Source organism: Silurus aristotelis (genome assembly GCF_946808225.1).
Source record: "Silurus aristotelis genome assembly, chromosome: 13".
Taxonomy (NCBI): domain Eukaryota; kingdom Metazoa; phylum Chordata; class Actinopteri; order Siluriformes; family Siluridae; genus Silurus; species Silurus aristotelis.
Window position 1 is genome coordinate 19,285,876 of NC_139586.1, and position 25,791 is coordinate 19,311,666.

General features: G+C 36.3%; 1 protein-coding gene across 2 annotated transcripts in view; it reads right to left on the minus strand.

The window, feature by feature from the left end:
• The window catches only part of ntrk3b (neurotrophic tyrosine kinase, receptor, type 3b), a 135,774-nt gene that overhangs the window by 45,040 nt on the left and 64,943 nt on the right, over window positions 1-25,791 (minus strand). The window contains exons 5-11 of one of the 2 annotated variants that reach the window (XM_083559121.1): window positions 23,894-24,048; window positions 21,916-22,058; window positions 21,675-21,816; window positions 13,192-13,497; window positions 13,007-13,021; window positions 12,155-12,207; window positions 11,897-11,999 (exon numbers count right to left, since the gene is read on the minus strand). In XM_083559121.1, the coding sequence (XP_083415247.1) occupies window positions 11,897-11,999; window positions 12,155-12,207; window positions 13,007-13,021; window positions 13,192-13,497; window positions 21,675-21,816; window positions 21,916-22,058; window positions 23,894-24,048 (917 nt within the window). The remainder of the gene's footprint in view (window positions 1-11,896; window positions 12,000-12,154; window positions 12,208-13,006; window positions 13,022-13,191; window positions 13,498-21,674; window positions 21,817-21,915; window positions 22,059-23,893; window positions 24,049-25,791) is intronic. The other variant, XM_083559122.1, reaches the window with a different exon arrangement.

Here is a 25,791-nt window from a genome sequence, read left to right on the forward strand (position 1 = left end):
TTTTTAGGATCGCAGTTTTTGCGTTCAGAGTGCGGTAGATTTGTCATTTGTGTTTGCATACATACTGTATGCACACTAAAAAAGTCAATACAGTGTTATCCAAATGTCAGTAAGTGAAATATAGAAAAGTAAAAGATAAAAAAGCCTGTTATGTGGTGAACGCTGCGTAAATGTGATGAAGAAATACAGGAGCGTTCATTTGGAGCGTTATTATGTGGCCGTGTAAGCTATTTGAAGTGTCCTATTTTTCTGTCCCAGCTGGGGACTGTTTTCATTTGATCTGACTTCCTTGACTGACATCTCAATTGACCTCGGCTGTGTCACCTTTTCAGCTCATATTAGCTTCTTAAATTAACTGGCATCATTTTCTAGGTTGAATGAGTTACTTAACTACTTTTACTACAGGTGCTAATCATAGCTTTAAGTGCGAGCAGAAGAAAAAACGATGAACTGTTTGAAGGGTCGAATCATAACGAATTAGCACTGAGACTTAAAATGAGAGAAAGAATTAATGAGCGATTAAATTACACTGGCCCTTTTAAAAAATGTCTCCCCTGTGCTCTGTAATTCAACAAGTAACCATCCTCTATTGAACGAGTAATTTTAATGCAAAGCATCACTAAGAGCCTTTATTGTGAAAAAAAAAGAAGCAGAAACTTTGCCACTAGTGAAGTGAAATTGCGCTTTATACAGTGGCCATGAGTTTTGTAAACAAAAGATCCAGTTATGTTGTTTTTTTGGAGCCGTTCAGTATCAACATCGACAGCTGATTGGATGGATGGATGGATGGATGGATGGATGGATGGCTGGATGGCTGGATGGATGGATGGATGGATGGATGGATGGATGGATGGATGGATGGATGGATGGATCTAGCTATTAGTCTTTTATTCATATGTTTGCTTGATTAAAATCAACCAGAATTATACTACACTGTTGGGTGACACCACTCATGAATTAATTTATACCAGTACAATGTTTTGTGTGGCAAAAAGAATAATTGATTAATAAAGTATATGTTCTTTCTTTATTTTTCTTTCAAAAATTATACATTCATACATTTTTGTTTTGTTAAATGTTGCATTTTTGACCACGTACTGCAGTATTGGTGTGTTTTCGTTTCTTTTTATTTACTGCATTGGTTGAGCATAAAGTAATTAAAATTTTGTCTCTGACTATTATTTTCACCTTTACAGTATTCTGTTAAATATCACAACAATCATTTTGAGCTTTTTTTTTTTCTTCCAACAGTAATATAAATCTGCAATATGTTGCTTTTTAAGAACAACAAACTTTTAAATAACAGCATTTCAATACAATGAAAAAGTATTTTTTTTTTTTAATGTAATAAAAAGGCCCAGTGTTACTCAATATTTATAATCTGAGGATTTAATGGGCATGGCCTCTCCCAACCTGGACAGTTGAAATGCTTTTCTGCTCAGCATGACTGCAAATGGTGATTATTGTACCTACTATAAACTTCCAGTTGGCTTAAACCAGAGTGGTCATCTTCCTTTGATCTCGCTCATCAACAGAGTGTTTCAGCCTGCAGTCCCACACGAAATGTTGTTTTTCACACAACAATTCCAGGAGATTAGCAGTTTCTGAAATACTCTAACCAGCCCATCTGGCACCAACATCAATGCCCCTGGTTAAAGTCACAGAGATCACGTTTTTTTTTTTTCCCGTTCCGTTTTTGTATTTGTACATTAACTAAAGCTCTTAAGCTGTATTTGCATGATTTTAGGCATTGTGCCAAACAACTACATGAATGCGCAGATGTGCAGGTGTTCCTAATAAAGTGAATATCTTTCTGAGTTAAATATCAATGCTTTAAATATAATGAATTGCTACTATAAAATCGTTAACTTACAAAACCGCACCACAGAATCAACACCGCTATGGAAAAAAAGCATTTTCTACACTTTAATGCTCTGACTGATTAGTATGTATATACTATTATGCCATTTAAACCAAAAAAGGCAAGCTGAGCATGCTGGGATGTGATTTGAAAAAAAAAAGAGAAATATGCAAAATGGATGTGTGAATGCACATCTCTGTTTTGCGTAGCCTGGGCAAGGGCTGTGATAAACGAGGCTTGTAGTGGCTCCATTAAATCAAGTGGCCAGTCGCTGCATGCCAGCAAGGAGTGTGTGGGAGAGTCCTGATGTAGCATGGAAATAAAAAAGTATTTCTCACTCTCTCTAGCACTCTCGCCGGCCACTGCCACATCTCCTGTGACAGCCGTGACAACACACCATGATGATCACAGAAATTGCCTATTATAGATGACAGTTTCGCTACAGCCCCCACGTTTTTTAATGCAGTGTACAGGTGGCGTCAACACGCTTTAGGAACCTCTGCGCTCAAGACATAAGCATTCACACGTGCGCTGATTATTAATTGTTTTCTACTTGCCATTGTTTATGATTTCAAATTTCCGAAAAACTCAAATGTTTTTTTGTGTTTCATCAAATCTCCCAGTCCTATAGTTAGTTACCACAGCAACAACCACGGAAATAAAATCGGAATGGAGTCGACTTGAGAATCTTACCTAGAGGCTGAGAGCAAATTAGCCATTCTGCGTTCTGTAATGTTAGCCACAGTCTTAGCGAGGGGTAGAAGTATTTTTGCATCGAGTGAAAAGGGTGCGAAAAAATTAATTTCCTGACAAACCCGTTCTCGGCATCTGTCACACCGGAGTAAATCTCTGAAGGGTGGTGTTGAGCTGTCTGCATATCATCACGCCCATCATTATTAAAGCATGTGCGCATTACACTGCTCTAAATCATGTTTAATGGTGTTGTGGCAGTGGAGATCGGGCCATTTTGCAGTCATTAAATTGATTTACTGCGCTTCCTTTGAGCAGCCAGTAATGACCGCTCATCTCCGCCACGCAACACACCTCGATCTCCATTTCACGCACACTTAGGATAAAGAGGACAACCTTGACACCCTCCCCAAGACTGGTTCCCAGCATCCCCTACACTTGTGTATTGAGGTCAGATGCTAGAATATCCTTCAGCAGATGAGCACTGAAGGACTAATTATTGTTAGAAAACATGTTCATGTTAGTGAAAAGAGAACATTTATATTGGCTTCACAAGACTATAATGACGACCTGTAGAGAATACAGCATATTTCATTTTCTAGGCAGGTCGAAAGCATTTATTAATGCTTGCATTTCATTGAGCTCCTTTGTAAGCCCAGGACTCTAGGTGAGTCTGGGAGAACTATTAAAAGCTCCATTGATTGATTTGACTTGTGATCTGTAGCACAGAGACAAACACACATCTGAGACTAAAGGGAAGGGAAAAACAAAGTCTTCATGCAGCCGAACATTAAATAGACTGGTTTTTGAAGGCAGAGTGAGGTTATCGCTGGAAGGCTGAGGATTTTATAGCTAATAAAAAAATCTACTGATGTTTTAAATGAGGGGAATTCAGGTAATTATGTAAGACATTAAGGAAGTTGTACATCCAAGCATAGAGAGGGTTTAGTTTGATTTAATATAAGCATATAACAGTCTGGGTTGAGCAGATAGGAAAGGTTTGGCAACCCAAATTGTCACTCTTTACAACCACGGTAAGCCTAAAGTATCACAATGTAAAAAGAATTTTAGTTGAAGACTGTAAAAAGAGATGAAGAAATAAAAGTCTAATGTGACATGGGTCAGCCATAATAACTGAATTTACACTATTTGATAGCAGGCACGCTATTTCTTCTTGCACTCCTGACAAGCTACTTCAGCCGATTTTGTATACCTGACCGGTGCCCTTGCGAACTGTTTTTATTGCCATTTTGGAGCACTTTTCTTACTTCACTAGATATTCTCACAATGTGTTTTGACTGCAGAAAAGCAGACAGAATCAAAACCAAGAAAGAAGAGGCTCTGTTTAATATCCACCTGCAGCTAAGTGAGGCACTTATCTTTTCAAAATTGCAAAATGGAGAGGTACAACACCAAAGAGAAAGCTGTATTTATCCGGTGACGCTGATGTGCCGAATGCAAAACTGCTTCTTTATCCGCCGTGCTGCCAGTTTATTTCTGACTCTTTCTTCTTGCCCATCTGTTGATGAAACTATATGTCATGTTAGCCTCAAAAGCAAACATCTCTGTGAGCAGCTTGCTGTGTTCTGCGTGCATTGTACCGGCAGCTGACACTAAGCCACTCTTAGGCGGGAAACGCTTTAGTTAACTGGTGAGTGCAAAATAGCCTGCGGCCTATTTGCAGTTCTATAGTGAAGAGTTGGCTAACCTCGCATGACAGCAGTGATATGATGCGGAAGGCTAGTGAGGACAGTAAAAACATCCCTATAGTATTTAACCCTAGCATGATTCTCATCATTAAAGTTTAGCTACACGGTTTCACCCTTAGCCCAAATGCAGTAATGTTTAGTATCTGAAGTTTGCTCTTTAGTTTTGGACTTGATTTACCAAGCAAGTCGAAAATCAACACACACATTTCTTCCAAAGGCACAGTTTGACTGCTTTACACTATACATGAGTAATTTCATAAAATTGCAGCGCAAAAAATATACTACAAAACAGAGCCTTTCAGCTTTGGGAAACACCACGTCAGCCAATCAATTTACATGTACCAAGACTACTAAAAAGTACTTATTTTTTGCTAAATTAAAATATTTGGTGTGGGTCTGTTTTCTTGTTTATTTATTAGTCTTTCATAATAGTTTCAGCATCAAAAGTCTTTTATCTCCTTTTCTTTCCAAAGGACGGCTAAGCAGCCGAATGAGGCAAGCACTGAATGCTAACTAGTTGTGTAGTATTTTTTTTTTTACAGTAAATAAACTTGCAATTTAGTGACAATGGCTACAAATTACAAAAATGAAATAAGATACTATCCACAACTGCAACTCCAAGCATTTTCAATTGGCATCAGTACATTGAAGTTTGAGATTTTACAGTGACTGCTGATTGGTTACAAGATTTTAGACCTTTAAGAGTTCACGCAGTCATTGTAAAGTAACGCTACATGTCCAGGCAGCACAAAGGAACACAGCTTCATGATAAAACTCAACATATAAAAAGCATGTTGTGTAATAAGTATTTATCTTTGGTCCTATTAAAAAACATTGCATTTGAATCTGCTATGAATGGCCATAAATATATGGTTTCTCAGGTGGGCACAGAAAAAAATTTACTTTAAATGAATAAGCAACACAATATTACAATTAAATATTTAATTATTTAATTTGGTAAAATATTTCACAAAGATGGACGAATAACAGACACAAGCATTTTATTGCCATATTTTAATGACATTTTAGAGAAAGTCAGGCTTTCATGTAGTCTTAAAGCAATCGCTTGTGGAAACACTTTCAGAAACATCATTAATGAGTTTATTTAATGTACTTTAGTAAAGTAGATGGTTTTCCATAAAAAAAGAATCTTCAAGATTAATTTGGTGATATTTGTGTCATATAAACCATTATGAAATGCTAAACTTCTATAAGAAGTTAAGGCATACTAGGTTAGTGATTGGGCTCGAGTTCAATTATCATCATTAACAAGGTGCCAAGGTCCTTAAATGAGGCCCATAATTGATCAGTCAGTTGTATCTTTAAAAGCACAAACCAAATCGGTTAAAGTAAATATCTGTGTTGCATACTTGTTAGCTTATTAAACTTGCAGCACTAGTACAAAACTAAAGAAAATACTCTGGAAACACCAAACATGTCTTGGCTGATCGAGGACATTTACACAAAATTTGTATGAGTTTCTTTCCAGAACTGTTATTTTTAATACATGTCTGAGCTAGTGTAGGCAGCTCACCAATAGACTTTCAACATCCTACTCAATTCTCTATCCCATGCCTATAATGATACATTGCACACTGCACATGAGATCCCTTAAAAACAAGCAAAAAAAATACATGAAAAATAATGGTCTCATTGGGTCAAGAGACACATCATGGGGCGCCCTTTCACCCACTTATATTAACATAGAAGAGCAACATCTATCCAGTGCTGAAAAACTATCTCACAGTTCTTAATGTGCTAGCCGTGAGTCACTACTAGATAATTTCTGCTTCTACAGTTATTGGACAAAAAAGCTCTGCTCCCCGTGACTGCAATATTACTCCAGGCATGAGATATTATCCAGTCTCAGTTCTGCTAGCTATAAAGGAAACTCTCATGTCTCTTTATGACCACAACATCAAAATCATGCAATGATCAAGAAATGGGATTGAATTAAAGAGAAGAAACAGGGCCAAAGAATTGGATTTGATCAAAAACATCAGCCCACAACAGGCCTATGAGGAAGTTGTAGCCTGAAGCTCCTTGAAGAAGAAGAAGAAGAATAGCCGACCCTGGTAATGGTAGAATGAATTATATAGAAAGCACTCCAGCAAAATGTCCCATATGGGAGGAAATCATTGTAATATACTACAGGGATTGTGCATTAAGCTAATTAGCCTGTGTCCTGTTTGAATGTGTTTTTTATTTATTTTTATTTTTTTATGTTCTCTCTAGACCTCCTCTGAACATGATGTTTAGTTGTTCACCAGGATCATGCTTATTATCCCAGAGGAACAAAGGTCAGATATTAAAATACATTTTATGACATGAAGAAAATACATAAAAAGCTAAAAACCTTTTATTTCTATTTAAACAAATGAAAACTAACAAAGACTAAACTAGGAGGGAAAAAACAGATATCATTATACCAAACAGTATGAAATTTAGGAATGTTTGTTTTTAAAGGTTAGGGGCAAATTGGAAGGAAATGAATTTTCTGCCATAATTACACTAGCTCAATACCTCTTGTTAACATTGTTAAAGCAAATTCCTTTTTGTAAATATATATTTCCTGTTGCTGATTAAATTTGTCTAAAATGTGTTTGTTAAAAATACTTATTAAAAACAAGTTACATTAAATTCACAGGGGTTGACACATTGAAGACAAATCAGAAATTGAAAACTATTTTTATTTTTAAAAATTAGAACGTTGTTAAAAATTGGGAAAAGTTAAGTACCTGTAACAAAGTAAAACCTGTAAGATCTGCATAGTCCTGATGTCCAGTGATTGACAAAGTACATAATCCTAACATTCTCTTTTGTTTGTGGGAATTGTGATTTGAAATGTTCAAAAAACGTCAAAATGTCCAGTTTGCTTAACGTTGCTGGAATGTAATTTTAAGGTTTGCGTAACATTTCTGCAATGTTCTTTCCACTTAAATTTTAATACAAAATTGCAACGTTCTATGAACATTGTTTTCAACATTCCGAAAACGTTTAAATGTCCAGTTTGCTTAACGTTGCTGGAATGTTATTTAAACATTAGCATAACATTGCTGCAATGTTCTTTCCACTTACATTACAATGTACTTGAGTAAAAGTACACATTTCCGACTGATATATTCCTTCTGTACAAGTTAAAGAGCTCTTTTTGTTTTTCTAATTGAGTAAGAGTACTTACTTAATTACTTTTGAATGTACTTAAATATCAAAAGTAATGAGAACAGTATGGCAATATAAATAAATGTTTAAAATAGCAAAGAAAAAATACTTTGCTACAGTCTACCACTGCTGTTGTCTAGCTAGCTATACCTATTAAGCCTCCAATGTTTTCTTTGTTCCAATAGTGGTCCTTATTATAAATATAAGGCTTGGAGGTAAGCGTCCTAGATTTAATAATAAATATATTTCAATAGCTAATGCTATTTTATGTAAAAGGAGATGTAGTTAAGATGCTGATTCAAACATTACAGCATTTTGGTGTGAAACATCCTTGTTTAACAATCATGTCTTCAAAGTGCGTTGGAGTGATGTGGATTGCTGAAAAGTAGAGTGAGTGTTGCAAACCTGAAGTTGTTTATATTTTAAAATACAGCTCATCCTGAAGTGTTTTCCTGCTCTTACAGTGCAACAATTTGCCCCAGATTTTTTTTTATAAGTCTTACATTATGTAGAGGCTGCCATGCTATTGTCTTTGAATAAGCTGTTTATAAGAAATAAAAAAGCTGAATAATGCTGTTTTCGAAAAATAAATTGACACTGTCTGACCAGATGTGAGAATTGAACAGCTATCAAAAGTGTTTCAACTAGGAATTTTTTTCTTCATACCCAAGACCGAGCAAAATAAGCTAAATATATTTAACTTTAGATAAATAATAAAGGAAATGTTCAGGCAAAAATATATTAATGCTATGCTGCAGTTTTAACAAGACCACCTTTTCCTGTAATTAGCCTTCCAAGAATAATCTTAGTAATCATATTGTTATTGATAAGCATGGCCACCTTTTTTCCTCTGTAGTCCGAGGACGCAGATACAAGCTGCTATTATAATCAAAGCCACAGGCACTCAGCATAAGAGAATTAAAGCAGCAGCACATTTATTAAAATGGCAGACATTAGACAGCAGCCATCTTTGAATGGCAGGTAAATCAATCGTATGTAAAGCTGCATGAAACCCTGCAGCGATTTAATTGCAATCTGGGGGTCTAACCAGGAAGAAGTAGAAAAGAAACATCCACACAAAACTGTGTACACACTGTGATTATCTTTGGCACCTAGGAATAGGCTGTGATCAAACTCCAGTTGCCCAAAAACAAGGCCCCAGAGCGCCTGAGACAGGCACAAATCGGCTTCATACAGCCTTGGGTAATGACTGCCTAAGACCTCCAGCTGATGTAAGGAGAAAAAACAGGACAAGTGGGTCTATTATTGGTGTGAGGGGATGCTGAAAAAGGCCCTATATTAACGTCACAGTCTGAACACCGCCTCCTTTACGGCTCTTCAAACTTGTCGATCATAATGAAGTGCAGTATAATGAGGCGTTCCACTTAAAATACAAAAAAAGTGCTCATATACTGCAGCTTGAAGAGGAATGCATTGCAACTTGTGCAACAATGGTATCTGATGGGTTCAAAAAAAAAATTTAAATGTAAGGAAAATAACCATGAAACTCATGGCATGCAGTATTTTTTAAAGCCAGAGAAAAATATGACTGATTGCCAAGTAAAAGCCACACAACAACTGCAGCTTTGCTCATGATTTCTTTCATATTGTCTTACTTTTTTTAAGATTTTTATTTTTATATAAGATTTGATATGCAATTAAGATTATCAACAGTGAACAGTTATAAAAACAATAGAAAATGCTCTTAGACAATGATTGTTGTAAAAGACCTCGAGCTTCACAGATCATATGGAGATTCGCCCACTCATAAAAAGACATATGTATTCGATCTTCAGTCTTATTTCAAGCAGGTGTTCAACGTGATTTTTTTTTTTTTTTAGATTATTCTCATATAATTCACGCCTCACATTTTCTTTAAAAGCACTTTTGGGACATAATTGTTTTGATTGCATTTTAGCCTAAATCTCTGCCTCAGACAGTCTATACCCACTGTGCACTTATCTAACTATAAGCTTCAGAATCTTGAAAGTTTTAATCTGATTGAATCTTCTCTTTTGTCCTGGGAAAACAACTTTTGAACACTGTGGCCCTATGAGCTTTTCAAAACAAGATAGAGCCACACAATATCTTGCCTGTGAAAGCTATTCGAAGCTCTTGTGCGTGAACAAGGTGTGTTTGCCAATGGGCTCTTTGGTGGTTAGTTGTTTGCAGTGTGTGCTCAATGTCCTCCTTTTTGTAAATACAGGTAGTTCTTAGACACATGTAGAAACAGAAATGAACAGACTCTGTAGCCACAGTCTGAATGAATAGACTAATTGCACATGCTCTGTCTACTTTAAAACAAAATTGTTTAAGACAGAATAATTCTGGAAATTTTAATTTCAAATTTGAAGCACGTTTCCACCCACTAGTCAATTTAATGTCTTATGCATACGACACGTCCCGATTTACCCTCCTATCCATTTCATGTACATGAAAAGCTCTTTAATTTATTCAGGTGTTATGATAAACAACAGATGTTCATGAGCCTGTGAAAGGAGGACTATCTAAAATCTGAAAAAGAGTTATCCAAGATCCAAGAAATGTAAACATGGATAGCAGAAAAAAAGTCAAGCCCCAAATTAGGGCCATAATCAACTAGCGAAACAAAACTGTTTTCTAGTTACACTTATAGGCAATTATGTCAACTCTAGGTTTTCTATTTATTCTTTTTTAGTACTTAAACAGTTCAGAATAAACTGCAATCAGATTTAATTAAAAATTCATTCATAAATAAAACTGAGCCAAGTTTCCATCTTGATTAAATATGCAAATCATTAATTTATACAAACAGAGCGCTAAAAAGACCAGCCAAATTAATTTAAATGCATCTCATGTGCTTAAATATGGACATGAAATAACGGTATAATAACTTATGATATCCATAAGATCAGTCCATGTGTATGATTCATCTGCCAAAAAAAAGGTTTTCACCCAGGTTAGCGGTTTATGGAGCTTCTTTAATGCAAATGTACCTATTATTGAAAGGAAGCATGCACATGATGGATATATACAAATTATTTGTTGATACCAAAGCATATTTTCTACATGTATACCTTTATTTGAAGTTTCTCTAGCATGAACTGGGCTGTCAGCATTGTGTTTTTATTGTTATTGCTTACCAGTGGTGACCAGTAACGACGTAAATGTAATTCGTTACTGTACTTACGAAGTTTTTTCTTCACGTATCTGTACTTGACTCAAGTATTTCTATTCTGGGAGACTTTTACTTTAACTTCATTACATATTAAAGTAAAAATCTTTACTTTTTACCCAACTACATTTAGCAAAATCAGTCATTCCTTTTTATTTATGAGCGGATAAAAACTTAACTGGTCAATCACGCAGCAAGCCACCAATCAGGGTAGAGCGCACACTCTGTTTTGAACTTGTTTTGATTACCGCTAGGCAGTGGCAGATTTAGGCGACATGGGCAGTCGCCCAGGAAGGCATTTTTTCTTGGGTGTTGGTGGGGTGTCAACGAAAAAAAAAAAAAAAGATCATTGTATTTTTTATTTCTTTTCAATTAATCCTACAGATTAAAGATCAAAGTGATAAATGTAATTGTGGAATTTGTGAACACTCACATTAAAATTTTAATTAACCATACTCAAGATGTCGGAGAGTATCCCCTGTCTTTTACATTTCAGCATTTCCCCCTCATACTATACAAGTTATTCATTTTGTCATTTAATTAATTTAAGATAAAAATACTAAGATGTTCTGGACAGTGGATAATCCAGGATTAAGTCTGCCAACCAGTGGTAAGTGGTAGCTCAGTGGTTAACATCAAATCAGAAGGTTGTGAGTTCAGACCCAGCACCACCAAGCTGCCACATCTGGGCCCATAAACAATGCCCTTTACCCTCAACTGCTCAATGTAAATAACTCTGGATAAGGGTGTCTGCCAAATGCCATAACTGTAATCCAGGCATGTCGCAACAATCTTTCAAACAGTGGTTCTAGATTAATAACACACCACAATTCCATATATAATTCTGAGGTCTGAATAAGGCCAGAGATGTTTTTTTTTTTTTTCAGCAAACATATATCTCCAGCAGCCAGTCAGCAATCACATGGGTGCAAGCTGTGATATTACCACAAGGTCTAAGGTAAACTTAAGGAAATTGGGTGCATGGAATGCATCTGCCTTCACCATAAGGCCAACCAATTCAAGACCGTGCCACATGGTAGATTTAAAAAACGAAGACCGAACACAATCTAAATTTTAAATAAATACACCTCCTCTGAAATATTAATAAAGACTGGAAAGAGAAATCACTGGCAAGTAAGATTTCTGAGCTTTATTTGAAATGAAAGATAACCTATGTCCTAAAGCCAGCCTGTCTTCAAGCCATTTAACATACCATGCCTACTAGAGCCCGTTTTAAAGGAGGACAATAAATGGCCTTTTAAGACATAACAAGGAGCTGATTTGGTTTAGTGCAAATAAAATAAACAGAGTTTCTCTTACCTTTCATGCCGTACTTGTTGCGTCTTCCATACTTGTTGATCAGCACAAACATCACGATGAGAAACACGCAGCCAAAAGCGGCCAAACCAACGGCTATAGACATCTACAGGAACAGAGGGAGCAGTGGAGCGGGTAATTAAGAACAGCATGGCGTTAACGCAGAGCAGAATATAGAAAATGCTCGGGGTGTAAGGAAAGAAAGCTTAACCGTGCTGAGCTGTAAATAAATGTTACACATAAATGTAACACATGTCTCACCCCGAATGAGTCCTCATCTGGCCTGTTCACATCGTTCCCAGGTGTTGGGTCTCCTAAGAAATTTTTTTTTTAAAGCAGAATCTTAAATGGTGTCAAGAAACAATATGCAAGTGAAATCTGGCTTTGTGCTTTTGTTAAAGCCTTCATTATAGAGCAAGGAAAATGTCATGGTATTAAGGTGAATAATTTTATGCACATGTGACATTAAGTGAACTCACAGGCAGCTGTGGAAATGAATACGAGCGCCTGATTTATTAAAGAGTACAATGCGATCACAAGTTGGATTCAGGTTCATTTTGGTTTAAGAGAAGTGCATTTTGTAGTCTGGTGAGTTCAGCACTGGAGATCAAAGGGTAATTCCAAGCTAATTAATTGTCCAATAATGGAATAGGCGCCATGGGTTAAAGTGATATCAATGCCGCTTTAACAGGAAGTGGAGGCCTTCCTCCTTTGGGCTTAAATTATTTGTTCGATTTCACTCTTCTTTCTATATTTTGCGAGGCGCCAGTCTTAAGCAGCTTTTAATAAGCAGGGACTGAATAGATTTAGGGCATATCAGCATCCCCTGTATAGGTGGACAGATTACAGGACAGAGACTATTTTACTATTAACTGTTACTTTCGTTATTGGTCATTTGTGGCATTTCTGATTTAGGCAGATTTGGAAAAAAAAAGCCATAGCAACACATTAGGGAGAACTGAGTAGCAGGTTAATGTCTCTCATTTAGCATATAAAGCATCATTATACTGATCATTAAATATATTTTAAAGAGAATTACGAGGGTCAAACAAAGTTTTAAAAAAATTTGAAATACAAGATTCTGAAAATGTTCAGTGCCAAAGAAACACTCACCATACTCAATAATTCCTTTTATGGCACAGAAAGAGAAAGAGACAAAAAAACATGTTAAATGTGATAAACGTATTTGTAAAGATAAATAATCTATTTATTCCACTCAGTATCTGATCAACTACCCACTTTCAGTGACAAAAGTACCACATCAACATGAGACTGATTTTCAAAAAAATAAAGCGTACCATCCTCCTCCAAAAATGGCGGTGCCTCCAGGAAATGTCCGAAGACAGTTTTGGTGACTGAGCCCAGTGAATTGGTAGCCACCAGCGTGTAGTTTCCATTATCATGATGTGTAGGGTTTTCAAAAGTCAGACAGCCTTCGAGGTAGTCCTGATAAATCTCCATCTCAGTGTGGATGTACGGAGCTTGGACCTCACGGCCTTTGTAAAACCACTGTAGCATGGGATGAGGGAAACCTCGAACAGTGAATTCGATACAAGTGTGATGTCTGCGTTCAGGCTCCTCCAACTTTATAATCACTGGGGGAACTGATGGACAAAGATGAGAATAAATGGGTTAGCACAGATTTCCTTTAGATCAGAGTTGATTTTACTAAAATTATAGGTCCAGCTACACAGGTCATGCGGAGCCTGGAGCCGATCCCAGGGAACATGGGGTACAAAGCAGGGGATACTCTGGATGGGCTGTGTACCCTATTATTGTCCACAATCTCACACACATATTCACAGACTATGAATAGTTTGGAAATGTCAGTTGGCCTATAATGCATGTCTTTGGATTTTGAGAAGAATCTAGAAATTGTATTCTATTTTGTCATTTAACTACATAAACTATTTACTATTTTAAATGCTAAAACAGACTAAAGTGCAAAAGAAAGAAATTAGCTTTATACTTGCCACAAGTACTTTACAGCACAGTGAAATTCTTTCTACACATATGTTATGAATGTTAGGAAGCTGGGCTCAGAGTACAGGGTCAGGAATATTACAGCACCCCTGTAACACAGAAGGTTAAGGGCCTAGCTCAAGGGTCCTAATTGCGGCAGCGTGGCAATACTGGGGATTCAACCTCCGACCTTCCAATCAGTAATGCAGGGCATTAACCAATGAGCTACCATCTCCCCAAAATATGTCACAGCAATAATTCTCCTGGGTTCTTTGAAAAAAGCAGACACACTAAATGTCACAGTGGGTAAAATGAATTGCATTAGACATATTTTGGCAGGAAATTATTACATCATCTGATTAAAAAACCAATCACATTTTAGCGTTCTAATGATTGCTCTACCAGGTAAATGAAGAGGGTTTTTTTTTTTTTTTGCTGAAACGGACTAACATTTATCTCTGACTTACATTTATCTCTGTATTCTTTCGCAATGACAACAGTCAACAATTCATTAAATTCTCTATTATAATCTTGTTTGGGAAGGGAATCATGTTAATGTGTCAACATATGATTAAAGATCAATCTGCTTCAATATGTCTGCAAATTAATGGTGTGAACACAAATCAGATGTGACGCTAGAATTATGTGTGTGTGTGTGTGTGTGTGTGTGTGTGTGTGTGTGTGTGTATATATATATATATATATATATATATATATATATACACACACACACACACACACACACACACACACACACATAATTCTAGCGTCACATCTGATTTGTGTACACATATACATATATATATATATATATATATATATATATATATATATATATATATATATATATATATATATATATATATATATATATATATATAAAATGTATTGCCAGCTTCTTAAATATAGTTTATTGGAGTATGCATTATTTTAACTGCAAGAGAAGAGTTGAGGCAAGACAGAAGAGGACACAGAGATCATAGCCATTACTGGATAGTAAAAAAAAAAAAAAAGCTATTAAGGCTTAAAAGAGTAATAAAATCCACCTTATATTAAACCTTTCAACGTTTTATCAGTCTAGCAAAAGAAAAGCTTTTTTCGGCTGAATATGTGCCGCTGAACAATGCAAAATTAGGTCTTCAATGGAAAACGGTTGTTAAATTTAGGAATGCAATCTCGCTGTCGCAAAATATACATTACTGCTCATTTTTTAGATTAAGGCAGCGTGTGATCCAGAATCAAAATGAGAGAGCATCATAACTGTCACTCGATCGCACTTGCCCTCAACTGAATTGATTCGATGTTTTCTTCTTAAGGGGCTTAAACTGATAGGCTAATGATTGATGTATGCCTCCCTTTGTGCTGGGAGCTGCCCAACACCAACCAAATGATGCTCGGCTTAGGGATTTGAAATCAGCATGCTGCAGCATTCCTCACTCACTTTACACGCCCTCTCAACTATATAGGGGGTGTTATTTACAGAGTCCTGCTGAAGCTCCCAAACACACAGAGAGAGATCCATTTACCTCCCCCAAATCTACAATAGCTGCAGTATCCTTTTTATGGATTTTTTATAGCACAGCTCATCTCAGCTAAAAAGAAAATCTCTGGTTGTTGAGTAGCAGTAAGTGCTGCTCAACTCAGTAAGGCAGACTTGCAGTAGAATGTTCAAGGTGAACTAAAGTGGCCGTTTACAGGAGAGAAAATAATCAAGATTATACCATAGGTGTAGATTCCTTGACCTATTATCAGAAAAATAGTGGATGGGTGGGAAGCAGAAAAAAATTGTGGTGCAATTTAATTGTGGTGCAATTCATAGTATGCAATGGTCATCAATTACTAGAGCCAGATTCAAAAATAAATAAATAAAATAAGCAATGATGTAGTCAATTTGTATAATCAAGGTTTTTTGCATGTACCACTACAAACAAAAGCTGTAATATATAAAAAGGGTATGATGTGTGTGTGTGTGTGTGTGTGTGTGTGTGTGTGTGTGTGTGTGTGTGTGTGTGTGTGTGTGTGTGTGTGTGTGTGTGTGTATATAAATGCACAAACACTCCGAAAAAAAATGGTAATTTGGAGGAAATAGCACAGGATCTATACAAATAGATTAACTTAGAAACTTGCTACCTAGTGATTTACTGCTGCCTGAAAGTCACTTCAATAAGACAAAAGGCAAAGCATTATCAAAATTATAGCTCAGTATCTGAAAATTATGAAATATTATAGTGTAGAAGTCAATTTCATATTAGATATATACATATTTGCACCCACAATGCCAACAGCCATGCACGCCAAGCATATTGGCCAGGCCTAGCACAAACTATTTCGGAACGTGCCCCGTAGACACGCACACACCTTGCGAAATGTAAACAGCTGTAACCCATAATAGAACTATAACTCATACTAATGCAATATTCAATTTTGCTTACACATACTGTCTTTTTTCTAGTCTTTTCTTTTTTGTGTAGTGGATTTATCCAACATCTTAGCAACCTACCACGAATGGAAGTAACTAGAAATACCTACAGATACTCAACATTTTAGTAAATGTCTGTAATTAGCCAAAGATGTTCAGAATCTCTTACACAGTAAACTTACAAGCCCACAGAAGCATTTTAAAAAACACGGGAAACATTAACTTATTAGAAAGATGTCCACGTTTAAACCAACAAAGTTTAATCGATTATTTCAGACAGATTTATTCTGTTAAACTGAATCTTTTCTAAATTACTTTATCCCTCCTCGGCCCTAGACAGCCTCTCTGGTTGTCCCACCACGATGATGGGGCTGCCAACACTATTTAAAGAGAACTTGTGAAACAGATTTAATATCCTATTCAGAACAGTTTTTCGACAACTTGTCAACTTTAATTTACATTCTACTTGACAGCACTTATGCAGACATATGGTAAGTTTCAGTATGTTTCAGAACAGGGCACATATTGCTATTGAGAGCCATTAGGAGAGGCAAAACCTGTAATGTCCGTGTGCCATCATTTACAGTTATATCATGTAGGAATTGACATACTTTGCCAGGGGTGTATTCCAATTTAGCATTCACAGTTCATGTGATTGGTTCTGGATGCAGCAATGAACAGGATCAAGTGGTTACTAAAGAGAATGAATATATGGAATTGCAGTATTAAGGGGCCCATCAGGTGTATCATAGTTTGTATCATAATGATGCCTCAAAAGAGCCCTGATTTCTGGCCTGTAAAGATAATTCGCTTTACACTGTCAATCGGAGATTATCACAAGAATATGACAAGAGTAAGATTATAACTTGATAACCGTATGGAGTCTATTGGAGAATTCAGCATTAGCACTCGACACCTGATATGCTTATTTGCTTATGTGCTCAGAGGAGCAGCAGGTTGAAAAGATGCAGTTGTTCAGGTGAAAAAGTCTAGTTGGCCAGCGATTGCAGATATTGCTAACACATACACAAAACATAATTAAGTAAAAAAGCGCATGAGAACTCCAGTTGGCTTTTCCAATCAAAGTCGAAATTAAAAGATGTACTGTTTTTTTGTGTGTTTTTTTCCTTAAATGAAAGGGTTACAGATTTTTCGCCTTATCATGTTTAGTAACCACATCATGTATTCAGTAGAGCATAAAAAAGAGAAATCATGATCAAGTATCAGTCATTTAAGTGTGTGCCAAATAGTTTGCCCCGCATCATTCCTAATATGTCATTAATGAGATCTTGAGGAATAATGTATTGCTGAGCCCTAATAGTTTCATTGTCTTGCTATTGATATATAGACATAACTGCTTAAGATATTTCCTAATTACAGACACACCAATACCTTTGGGCGTTGAAGCTGCTGCATGTCATGTAATCGCACACTTCAGTCAATCATATCTTGCACTGTCATTCTACAATCATTTCTTAACAAGGAAAGCAATAGCACTCTGCATTGTGTTGTCACAGCTAAACATCCCGAGCGCGCCTTCTTGGGTCGGAGCTGTCATTTCGTTTTACCGTCAACGTCGTTCATCGGGGTGGCGATTAAACTAAATGGCCTCCTCCATGCAGAGGCTTAAATTCATGTGCTATTTATTAAACATAATGTCTCCTGAGCGGCACACTCCTCCTTTAGTGCCTAAAATGTGGTGGTGAGACATACTGGCTCTTATGGAAAATACTGCCAGATCGGACACTTTGTAGGGTCAAATCCGGGGCTCAGTTCTCCAGCACAAAGTACAAAGTGTTGCTGAAAGCTTACTACTTATAATGGAGTATTTCCCAAAATAAAACATCTATTTCTGTAATTAAATTCTAACTGGTGTCTTTCTTTTCACCTTCCCTGCCAACTACGTGTTTCTGATTACACTTACATAAAAGCTTCAGGGTGCTTTCTTGCTAATTGGCTTATCAGTTAATTTGCCATCATGTCACCATTTTTAAACTTTTTGATTGTACATTCTGAGATTTATATGAGTTTTATATATAAATCTATCTTAAGTACTGCATGTTCTCACATGTAGATTTTATCTGGGTTCTCCTTCTCCTTCTCCTAGTTTCCTTACACCTCTGGAAAGCATGCTAGTTGGTAAATTGGATAGTCTATGTTTGAATGGGTGTTTGAATGCTGTTGGATGGGCTGGTGTCAAATTCCCGGTGTAATCAAATTTTTCGAGAATAGAATCTGAATTCACCAGAATTCTGACCAGGATAAAGTAGTTATTAACAATGAATGGTTCCAGTATACTTACTTTATCATATATTTTGCACAAAATCATAACAGGAATGATTTTCCTTTGTTTAACAACTACTGGTGGCACAAAGCAATGGACATATTCAAAGATTTACTTTTGCATTGATGGAATTTGGCCCTTTTCCACAGTGGCTTACGAAGGTTCTTTGAAGTCTCCAGCAATACATTCATTCTAATGCTGGTCCATTAAAACATAGACTAAGAATATCATGAGTCTAAAACTCTGTTGGGAGAAAAAAATAGTCAGAATATTTAGGTTTTAATTAATACATTTTTCTCTTTTTTTAAGGAAAAGTGCTAATTTATGTACAGCTGATAGAGGTATGTCTTTAGAAGTTGTATGAAGACTGCTAGTGACTAATTTGTTTGGACATCAAGAAATTTGTTTCACCACCTAGGTGACAGAACAGAAGGAAGTCTGGAAGCATGTCTTTCTTGTATCCTGAGAGATGGTGGGGCCAGTCAAGCAGTGGTTGATGTTCAGAGGGTGCATAATTCATTAAGGGGTGAGTTAACATCTTTTATATAATATTTTATATATCTTATCAAACGTTCAATGCAATGGCAAATATTGTATTATTATGTTTAAAATAAAAGCACTTAATCCAAATAATGACTTCCTTCATTTCAATGCAAAAGCGATCAGACACCAAGTAGAAATTAACGATGATGTCATCACCTTTTTTTCTATGTAGCACAGTTCATCTAATCTTGATTTCTATATTATGGGGCAGGTTTAGAAAATATTCAGAAAATCTCCTGTGATTTTGTTTGGAGATTTGGCTCCAATCCAACACCAGACATCTGAAAATTGGGGAGCTGTTAATGGCTGAGTTTTGAGAAATGGTAATTTCTTTGCCATTACCTCAATTCAAGCAATTTACATGAGTGCCATGAAATAAAAAGATGTAAGCAGCACACAGATTTAGATAAAAAAAAAAAAAAAAAAAGCAAACTGTTGCCAACAAACTGTGGGAAAAGGAAAAAAGACAAATTCACATACAATTGCAGCAAACTGAGTAGGACAGCCATTGCTAATCATCATTCGTTCATTCATTAACCGCTTTGTCCTAGTCAGGGTTGCAATAGACCTAGTCCATATTCTGGGTGTAAAACAGGAATGCACTCTGGATACAATGCCAGTCCATGGTAACACATACACAATTCTGAACAATTTTGAGTATTTAAAAAAATATGTGCTTTGAGGTGAGAGGAAATCAGAGCACGTAGAACAGTAATGCAAGCTCAGGATCAAACTGGGGAACCTCAAGCTTATCCAGTTGTTCATACAGATACAGGTGCTGCACTATTGCTATCCAGTAAAATAAGACAATGTGTCTATGCATTAGCCAATGGTATAAACTTGAAACAATAACATCTTTACTTCACACTAGTCAATTATGCTGCACTGTAAAACATGTGTCTATTGTTTTGCTCTTTTGTACTTTTGTACTTTATTGTACTCTGTTGCATTGTTTGCACAGTTACACGTAGTACTGTATGTGGGCCTGCTTATATTTTATTTGGGGCGATGTTTTATGCCACTTGAATTGACTTAACCTAAATAAACTTACACAAAACATGCCATGTTACTGTAATCACACATTTCCACATCTACATACAGTTGTAAATAGAATACAGTATGTACTAGCAGTATTTAATTTTTGGCAGCAAATCAATTGCACGGGGTAAATATAGAGAAAAATCTTCTTTTTCTATAAACCATTATGCTTTACTTATTGCAAGTGACACATTTAAATATATTTTACAGTAAATTAATAAAGCAAAGTATGGATAGCGATTTTTTTCAAATAGTTTATGTTTCCTATGAGCAGCTACACATTGGCCCATCTCATAAACCAGTGACTTGGTTGTTAGTTTGCTGGTGGAAATGTAACAAGGTCCATAGTTTGCTGTTTTCTTGATCCCTTTGTTGTGGAAAAGTTTTTTTGATATCTGTATTTAGCACAATTTCCCTGAACAAAAGCAAACTAGTAAAAAGATTGTTTGTGTATCACAATCTTTCCCTGGTTTTTAGTCCATACTCAATTTCCCCAAAATCATATATTATATATCTTATATTATATAATATTTTACTGTTACTGTTTAAACCTGACACTTTATCCTGACACATTTTTTTATCTCCTTCTCAGACATCTTTCTTTTGCTTTCTAATCAGAGTATTTACAATGACTACTGTTATCAGTTTGCGGTGTCAAATATTTTTTTTATTATTAAGTTAAGCCCATAATATCATCACAGTCATCATTGCACCAATGCACCTACCAGTCCTAAGCCTGGATTACAGTTACAGACTGTTCGCTAAAGATTTTCCTCAGAGCTCAGATGACTCAATGGTCTCCTAATGCATGTAATTACACAGCTGCCTGTCACAACAACGGACTCCTGTAAATTTGTATGATGTGTGTACGAAAAAAAATCACATCTCAATCCCATGAATTAAATTGCTCTAAATTCAAATTTCTACACTGCAGACTGATAACAGTAGTTACTGCAAACACACTGGATTAAAAGTAAACGAAAGCTATGCAAGAAGACGATTCTGGGAAAAGTTATGGACAGGCAATAAACAAACACATTAAAGCATTTACCAAGGTAATGTTCTGGCAGCTACACAATATTTGCTTTTAAGCAGTGGTTTATTGCAGGCAGCCTCTTTGAATTTTAAGAGTTTGTGCTATTATGTAGTGCAATTTCATGCTGTCTATTCTTGTGATTGTAAATATTGGAAACTGTAATTTATATCTTTTGCAGCTAAACTAAGATTATGGGACTACAAAACAGTTTTGCTGAATTTATATGAATTCCCTGAGAGGATGTGTGGTGAAAAGACAAAAACCAGCAGCACTGAAAAAAAAAAAAAAAGGAAAAACACAATGCTATGTCTGAGCTGATTTCATATCGTAATTACGACATCTTGGTACTCTTTGAATATAATAATACTTCTAAAGTTTTTTACATTTTGACATCTTTAATTAAATTTTTTTTTTGCCAATAAAATTATCTTCCTGAAGTCATCGAGCTCGGAAATGCTTGATTCATTATGATTACACCAAAAGAGTGAGAGATGCTTACATTGCACAGCCAGCTGAAGAGACATGTTGGTCATGCCGACCACATTCGCCGAGATGCAGGTGAGGACAAAGCCATTGTCATCCCGGCTTACGTTCACAAGAGTGAGGTTGATGGAGTGAATGTTTGGCCAATAGACGTTTGACTAGAGGGCAGAGGGGGAAAAATGCACAATAGCATAAAAGGGTTACTGAGATACATTTATGTGAGCTCTATGAGCATGTATCAAGTGAGTGGCCATCACCTGGTGTGTGTTGATAGAGTGAAGTCCTTTCACAGTCCAGTCCACATCAGGTAATGGAGAACCTGAACCATTACAGCTGACTGTGATGTTGTCTCCCTCCATCACCGTTAGGTTACTGTGAGTTACGCTGATATCAGGGAGGTCTGCATTAGAAAGATGACATGATCGAGCACAGTGTTAGGATTCTTAGAAGAATAATCTATAAGCTCTGGATTTGAGGATTTGGGGGTTGGCGATTAAATATACAATGAATTCTCAGTTAGTTATAGTTCTAACTTTCAGAGTTTCATTCAAAGTTGATGCACCAACAGGACGGAAACTCAATTTGTACCCAATCTCAGAGAGAAAATTTCACTAGACTGTTTCAAAGGTGCATGCTTTAGGGTCCTTTCACATATGCAGTGTTTGTTCACTGTGTTTCCACCTTTGTGTGGTATATTTGGGCAGGTGAAAACACAGCAATCACACACAGGCCAAAAACTATGAGTTTTCTTTCCAAGAGAAGGCTAGTACAGCTCAGTTCCAACGTTAAAGAAACTTGACTCTGAATCACCACCAGTGTGGGAAAGGAACCAATTTTCTTGTGTATTTTTGGGCTGTAAGTGAATTTTTTTTGCATAGAAGTTGCTAAACTGAACTGTGAGGTGCAAACCAAAATACTGCTGCACTGAAGAAATGTCGAGTGTCCTGAATATTTGGCAATGAAAACAAAGAGAATTAAAAAGCTGGAGTGAGTACACAAGATGGTTCAAACTATCTATTTATGTAATTATCTTATTATTCCATACCCTGTGTGCATGGATGATTTAGTGATTTTCTATAGCCATTTGGCAAAGCATCAGTAATCTGCATTATGCTCAGTCTTGTACAACCCCTTAAGCAGCTTCTGTGTTTTTGCTTTGTTTAATTATATTCAGTGTAAAATGAAACTAAAACCAAACAGTAAACAAGGAAAAAGTATTTATTTCTCTATGATTCAGATTTGGAACATTGACAAGTAGAAAGCGGCCTAAAATATAAGCTAGTGTACTGCAATGACACATCCATCTATCCATCAATCCATTTTCTACACCGCTTACTCTACACTGGCTCTCTGTAGAGGCTGGAGCCTATCCCGGGAACTAGAGGCACTAGAAGGCATAAATCCTAGACTGAAGCCAACTGATCACAGGGCAAAATCACACACACTCACACCACAAACAACTTTAGAAATGCTGATCAGTCTACAGCACGTCTTTGGACTGGGGATGTAAAACCGGAGTACTCGAAGTAAGAGAGAAATTCGGGGAGAACATACGGCGAGAAAGTGAAAATTCCATGCACGCCAGGGGGTGGCAGAATTTGAAACCCCATCCCCGAGGTGCAAGGCAAACAAAGATGTAAACTGGAGTGAATAGCTGTGATAGTTTTATGGTGATTATGGTTATGTACCAGAGAGATAAAATGATTGTATACATCTTATAACATTACATGGCATAGATTAAATATTACATACGGTGATCTCTCTATTTTGTTCATTAATATTGTCCTGTATTTTGTGCAAATGCCTGCAGCTGTTGGATATTGTGCTGTACTGTATTGTATTGTATCATATTGTATAGTACTGTATTGTATTGTATCATCATGTATTGCATTGTATAGATTTGTAGTTCAATATCTACTATTAAATTGCAGTGTATTGTATCATAATGTACTGCATTGTACTGTATTGTATTACCAAAATAATTATGACAAATTTTGGTCACCTTAGTTAAGACCTCCACTTAAAACTGTCTGCGCATTTTGTCTCAATGATACACATTTGGTACTGTCCAGTAGACAGAAGCTTAACATCGACCCAAGCAAGAACAAATCAACTCTTTTCCACGTTGTGTACAAAGCAACTCATTTTCACTATACAGTTTACATTTTCCTTTTTATCACAGCAACTGCAGTAACAGCTTGCTGACTATTAAAAGTTCTCATAAGGAATTTATACCACAGTGAGCGATGTTCATTGAACGCAGGCGGATCTTGTTGGCGCCGGTCTTGCAGTAGAGCTGCTGGGTGTGTAAACCTGCTTCCCCTTTCTGCTGCCACAGCTGGATCCAGCGAATCTCACAGCCACAGCTGAACACAATCCCCTCCAGTCGTCTGCATATGGTCAGGTCAAACAAAGAATAGATAGAAGACATTGTTATTTATTGTATTATGGTCATAGTGTGTAACATGTTACACAAGTAAGTCATTAAACCATCTTTGGGGAGTGCTGTTATACAAAACTATAAATGTGATTTTTTAATGCAGCTTAGTATTTCTAAATAAATTTCGTCTTGCAGAAAACTTTGTTGAATAACACATTTCTTTTTATTATTATTGTTATTATATTGCCAGAGCCCTGTTATAAACAACTTCAGCCCTTCTATAACAGGCTGTGACATGAAATAATCCAACACACACATAAAAGTAAATTATGTCTTCTTTTAAAAAAATGTCACTCAACAATGACTTGTTTTGAAATTGCCCAAATCTTTAGAGACTCTGAATTCTTTAGATTTTATGCACAAGCAATAATAGAGAACAAAACCATTTCATTTTTGGCTTAGAAGTCAACACACCAAGTTTGAAAAGCAGGAGAGAGAATCATTTGAAAAGAACGAAAAAGAGGTCTGGACACTAATTCAGTTCCCTTTTATGATTTTGATATTACAGTGACAACAGGTCTGTAAACATAAATGCTTTCTTTATTTTCCTGGTTTTGGGTCACTTTATGATTTGCAATATTCCATTATCATTCATTCTGCTCTGTACAATATTCTATTGTATAACAATACGAGTCATTTTATTCAATAAAGCATATAGAAAAAGTAAACAAGTATTTGGACAGTCACTATACATCAACAATTACTGACCTAGAAAGGATCATTATCACAATAGCGGAATTCAACATTGTGACTTTCAGAATCAAGAGATTCTACAAACTGAACTGTATATCATTATACATGGGCTTTCATCTCAGCATGATGCCCTTCCAGTAATCTCTATGCTTGGGACTGAAAACAGTACTTCACTATATTTTTTCAAACCCTCCATCATTTTGCAAACCCTTTCATGCAATCTGAATGAATCTGTAGTGTGCCATTTGCTTGATTTAGCCTTCTGCTATAGTCTAAAAAACCTAGGCTTTGAAGTGAGCTCACAGGTTTCAGTACATTTTCCTTTTGTCCTTTTTTTGCAACCACCTCAGCAACTCGTCAGGAACAGCACTGCATTCACAGGATCAGAATAACATTTTTGCCCCTTCAGTTTGGAGCTGGGAATGAGAAAATGAGGCATAATTTGGAATAAAAGAAAGGTAAAGGATGAAAAGAGATGACTGGACCAGACAAAAGATGGTGAAATTACAACAATCAATCATCTGTCTGCACAATAAATCCGTTTTATTGAAGCACAGCAGGGTAATCCTTTTGTGTGCTAGCAATTCTTGGTTAGGCATGATTCACAAAACAGGGCCACAAAATAAATAAATGAACAAATAAATAAAATAGAGAAGCCAATAAAATTCCTCTTCATTTAAAGACAAATGAAGAAACAATAGGTACACACAGTGTTCAATAAAAAATTAACACGGGTCTTCCAAGGATAACTCCTTTGCTTCTCAGCCCAAGGGCCCAGGAATAGATAACTGCATTGAATGACATGTTGTGCTGGGCAAGTCATATTTTTTCTGTGACCATTTTTTTGGCGACATGCCCAAGTATAACAGGAGTAATACTGAGAAATGATTTTTCTGGCACTGCTCCATGCTTTAAGCTAAAGGCGCAGACCAGGACAATGGCAATGTGGTGATATATATTCAGTACATTGTGCACATAATATGCACTCGCTGACCACACC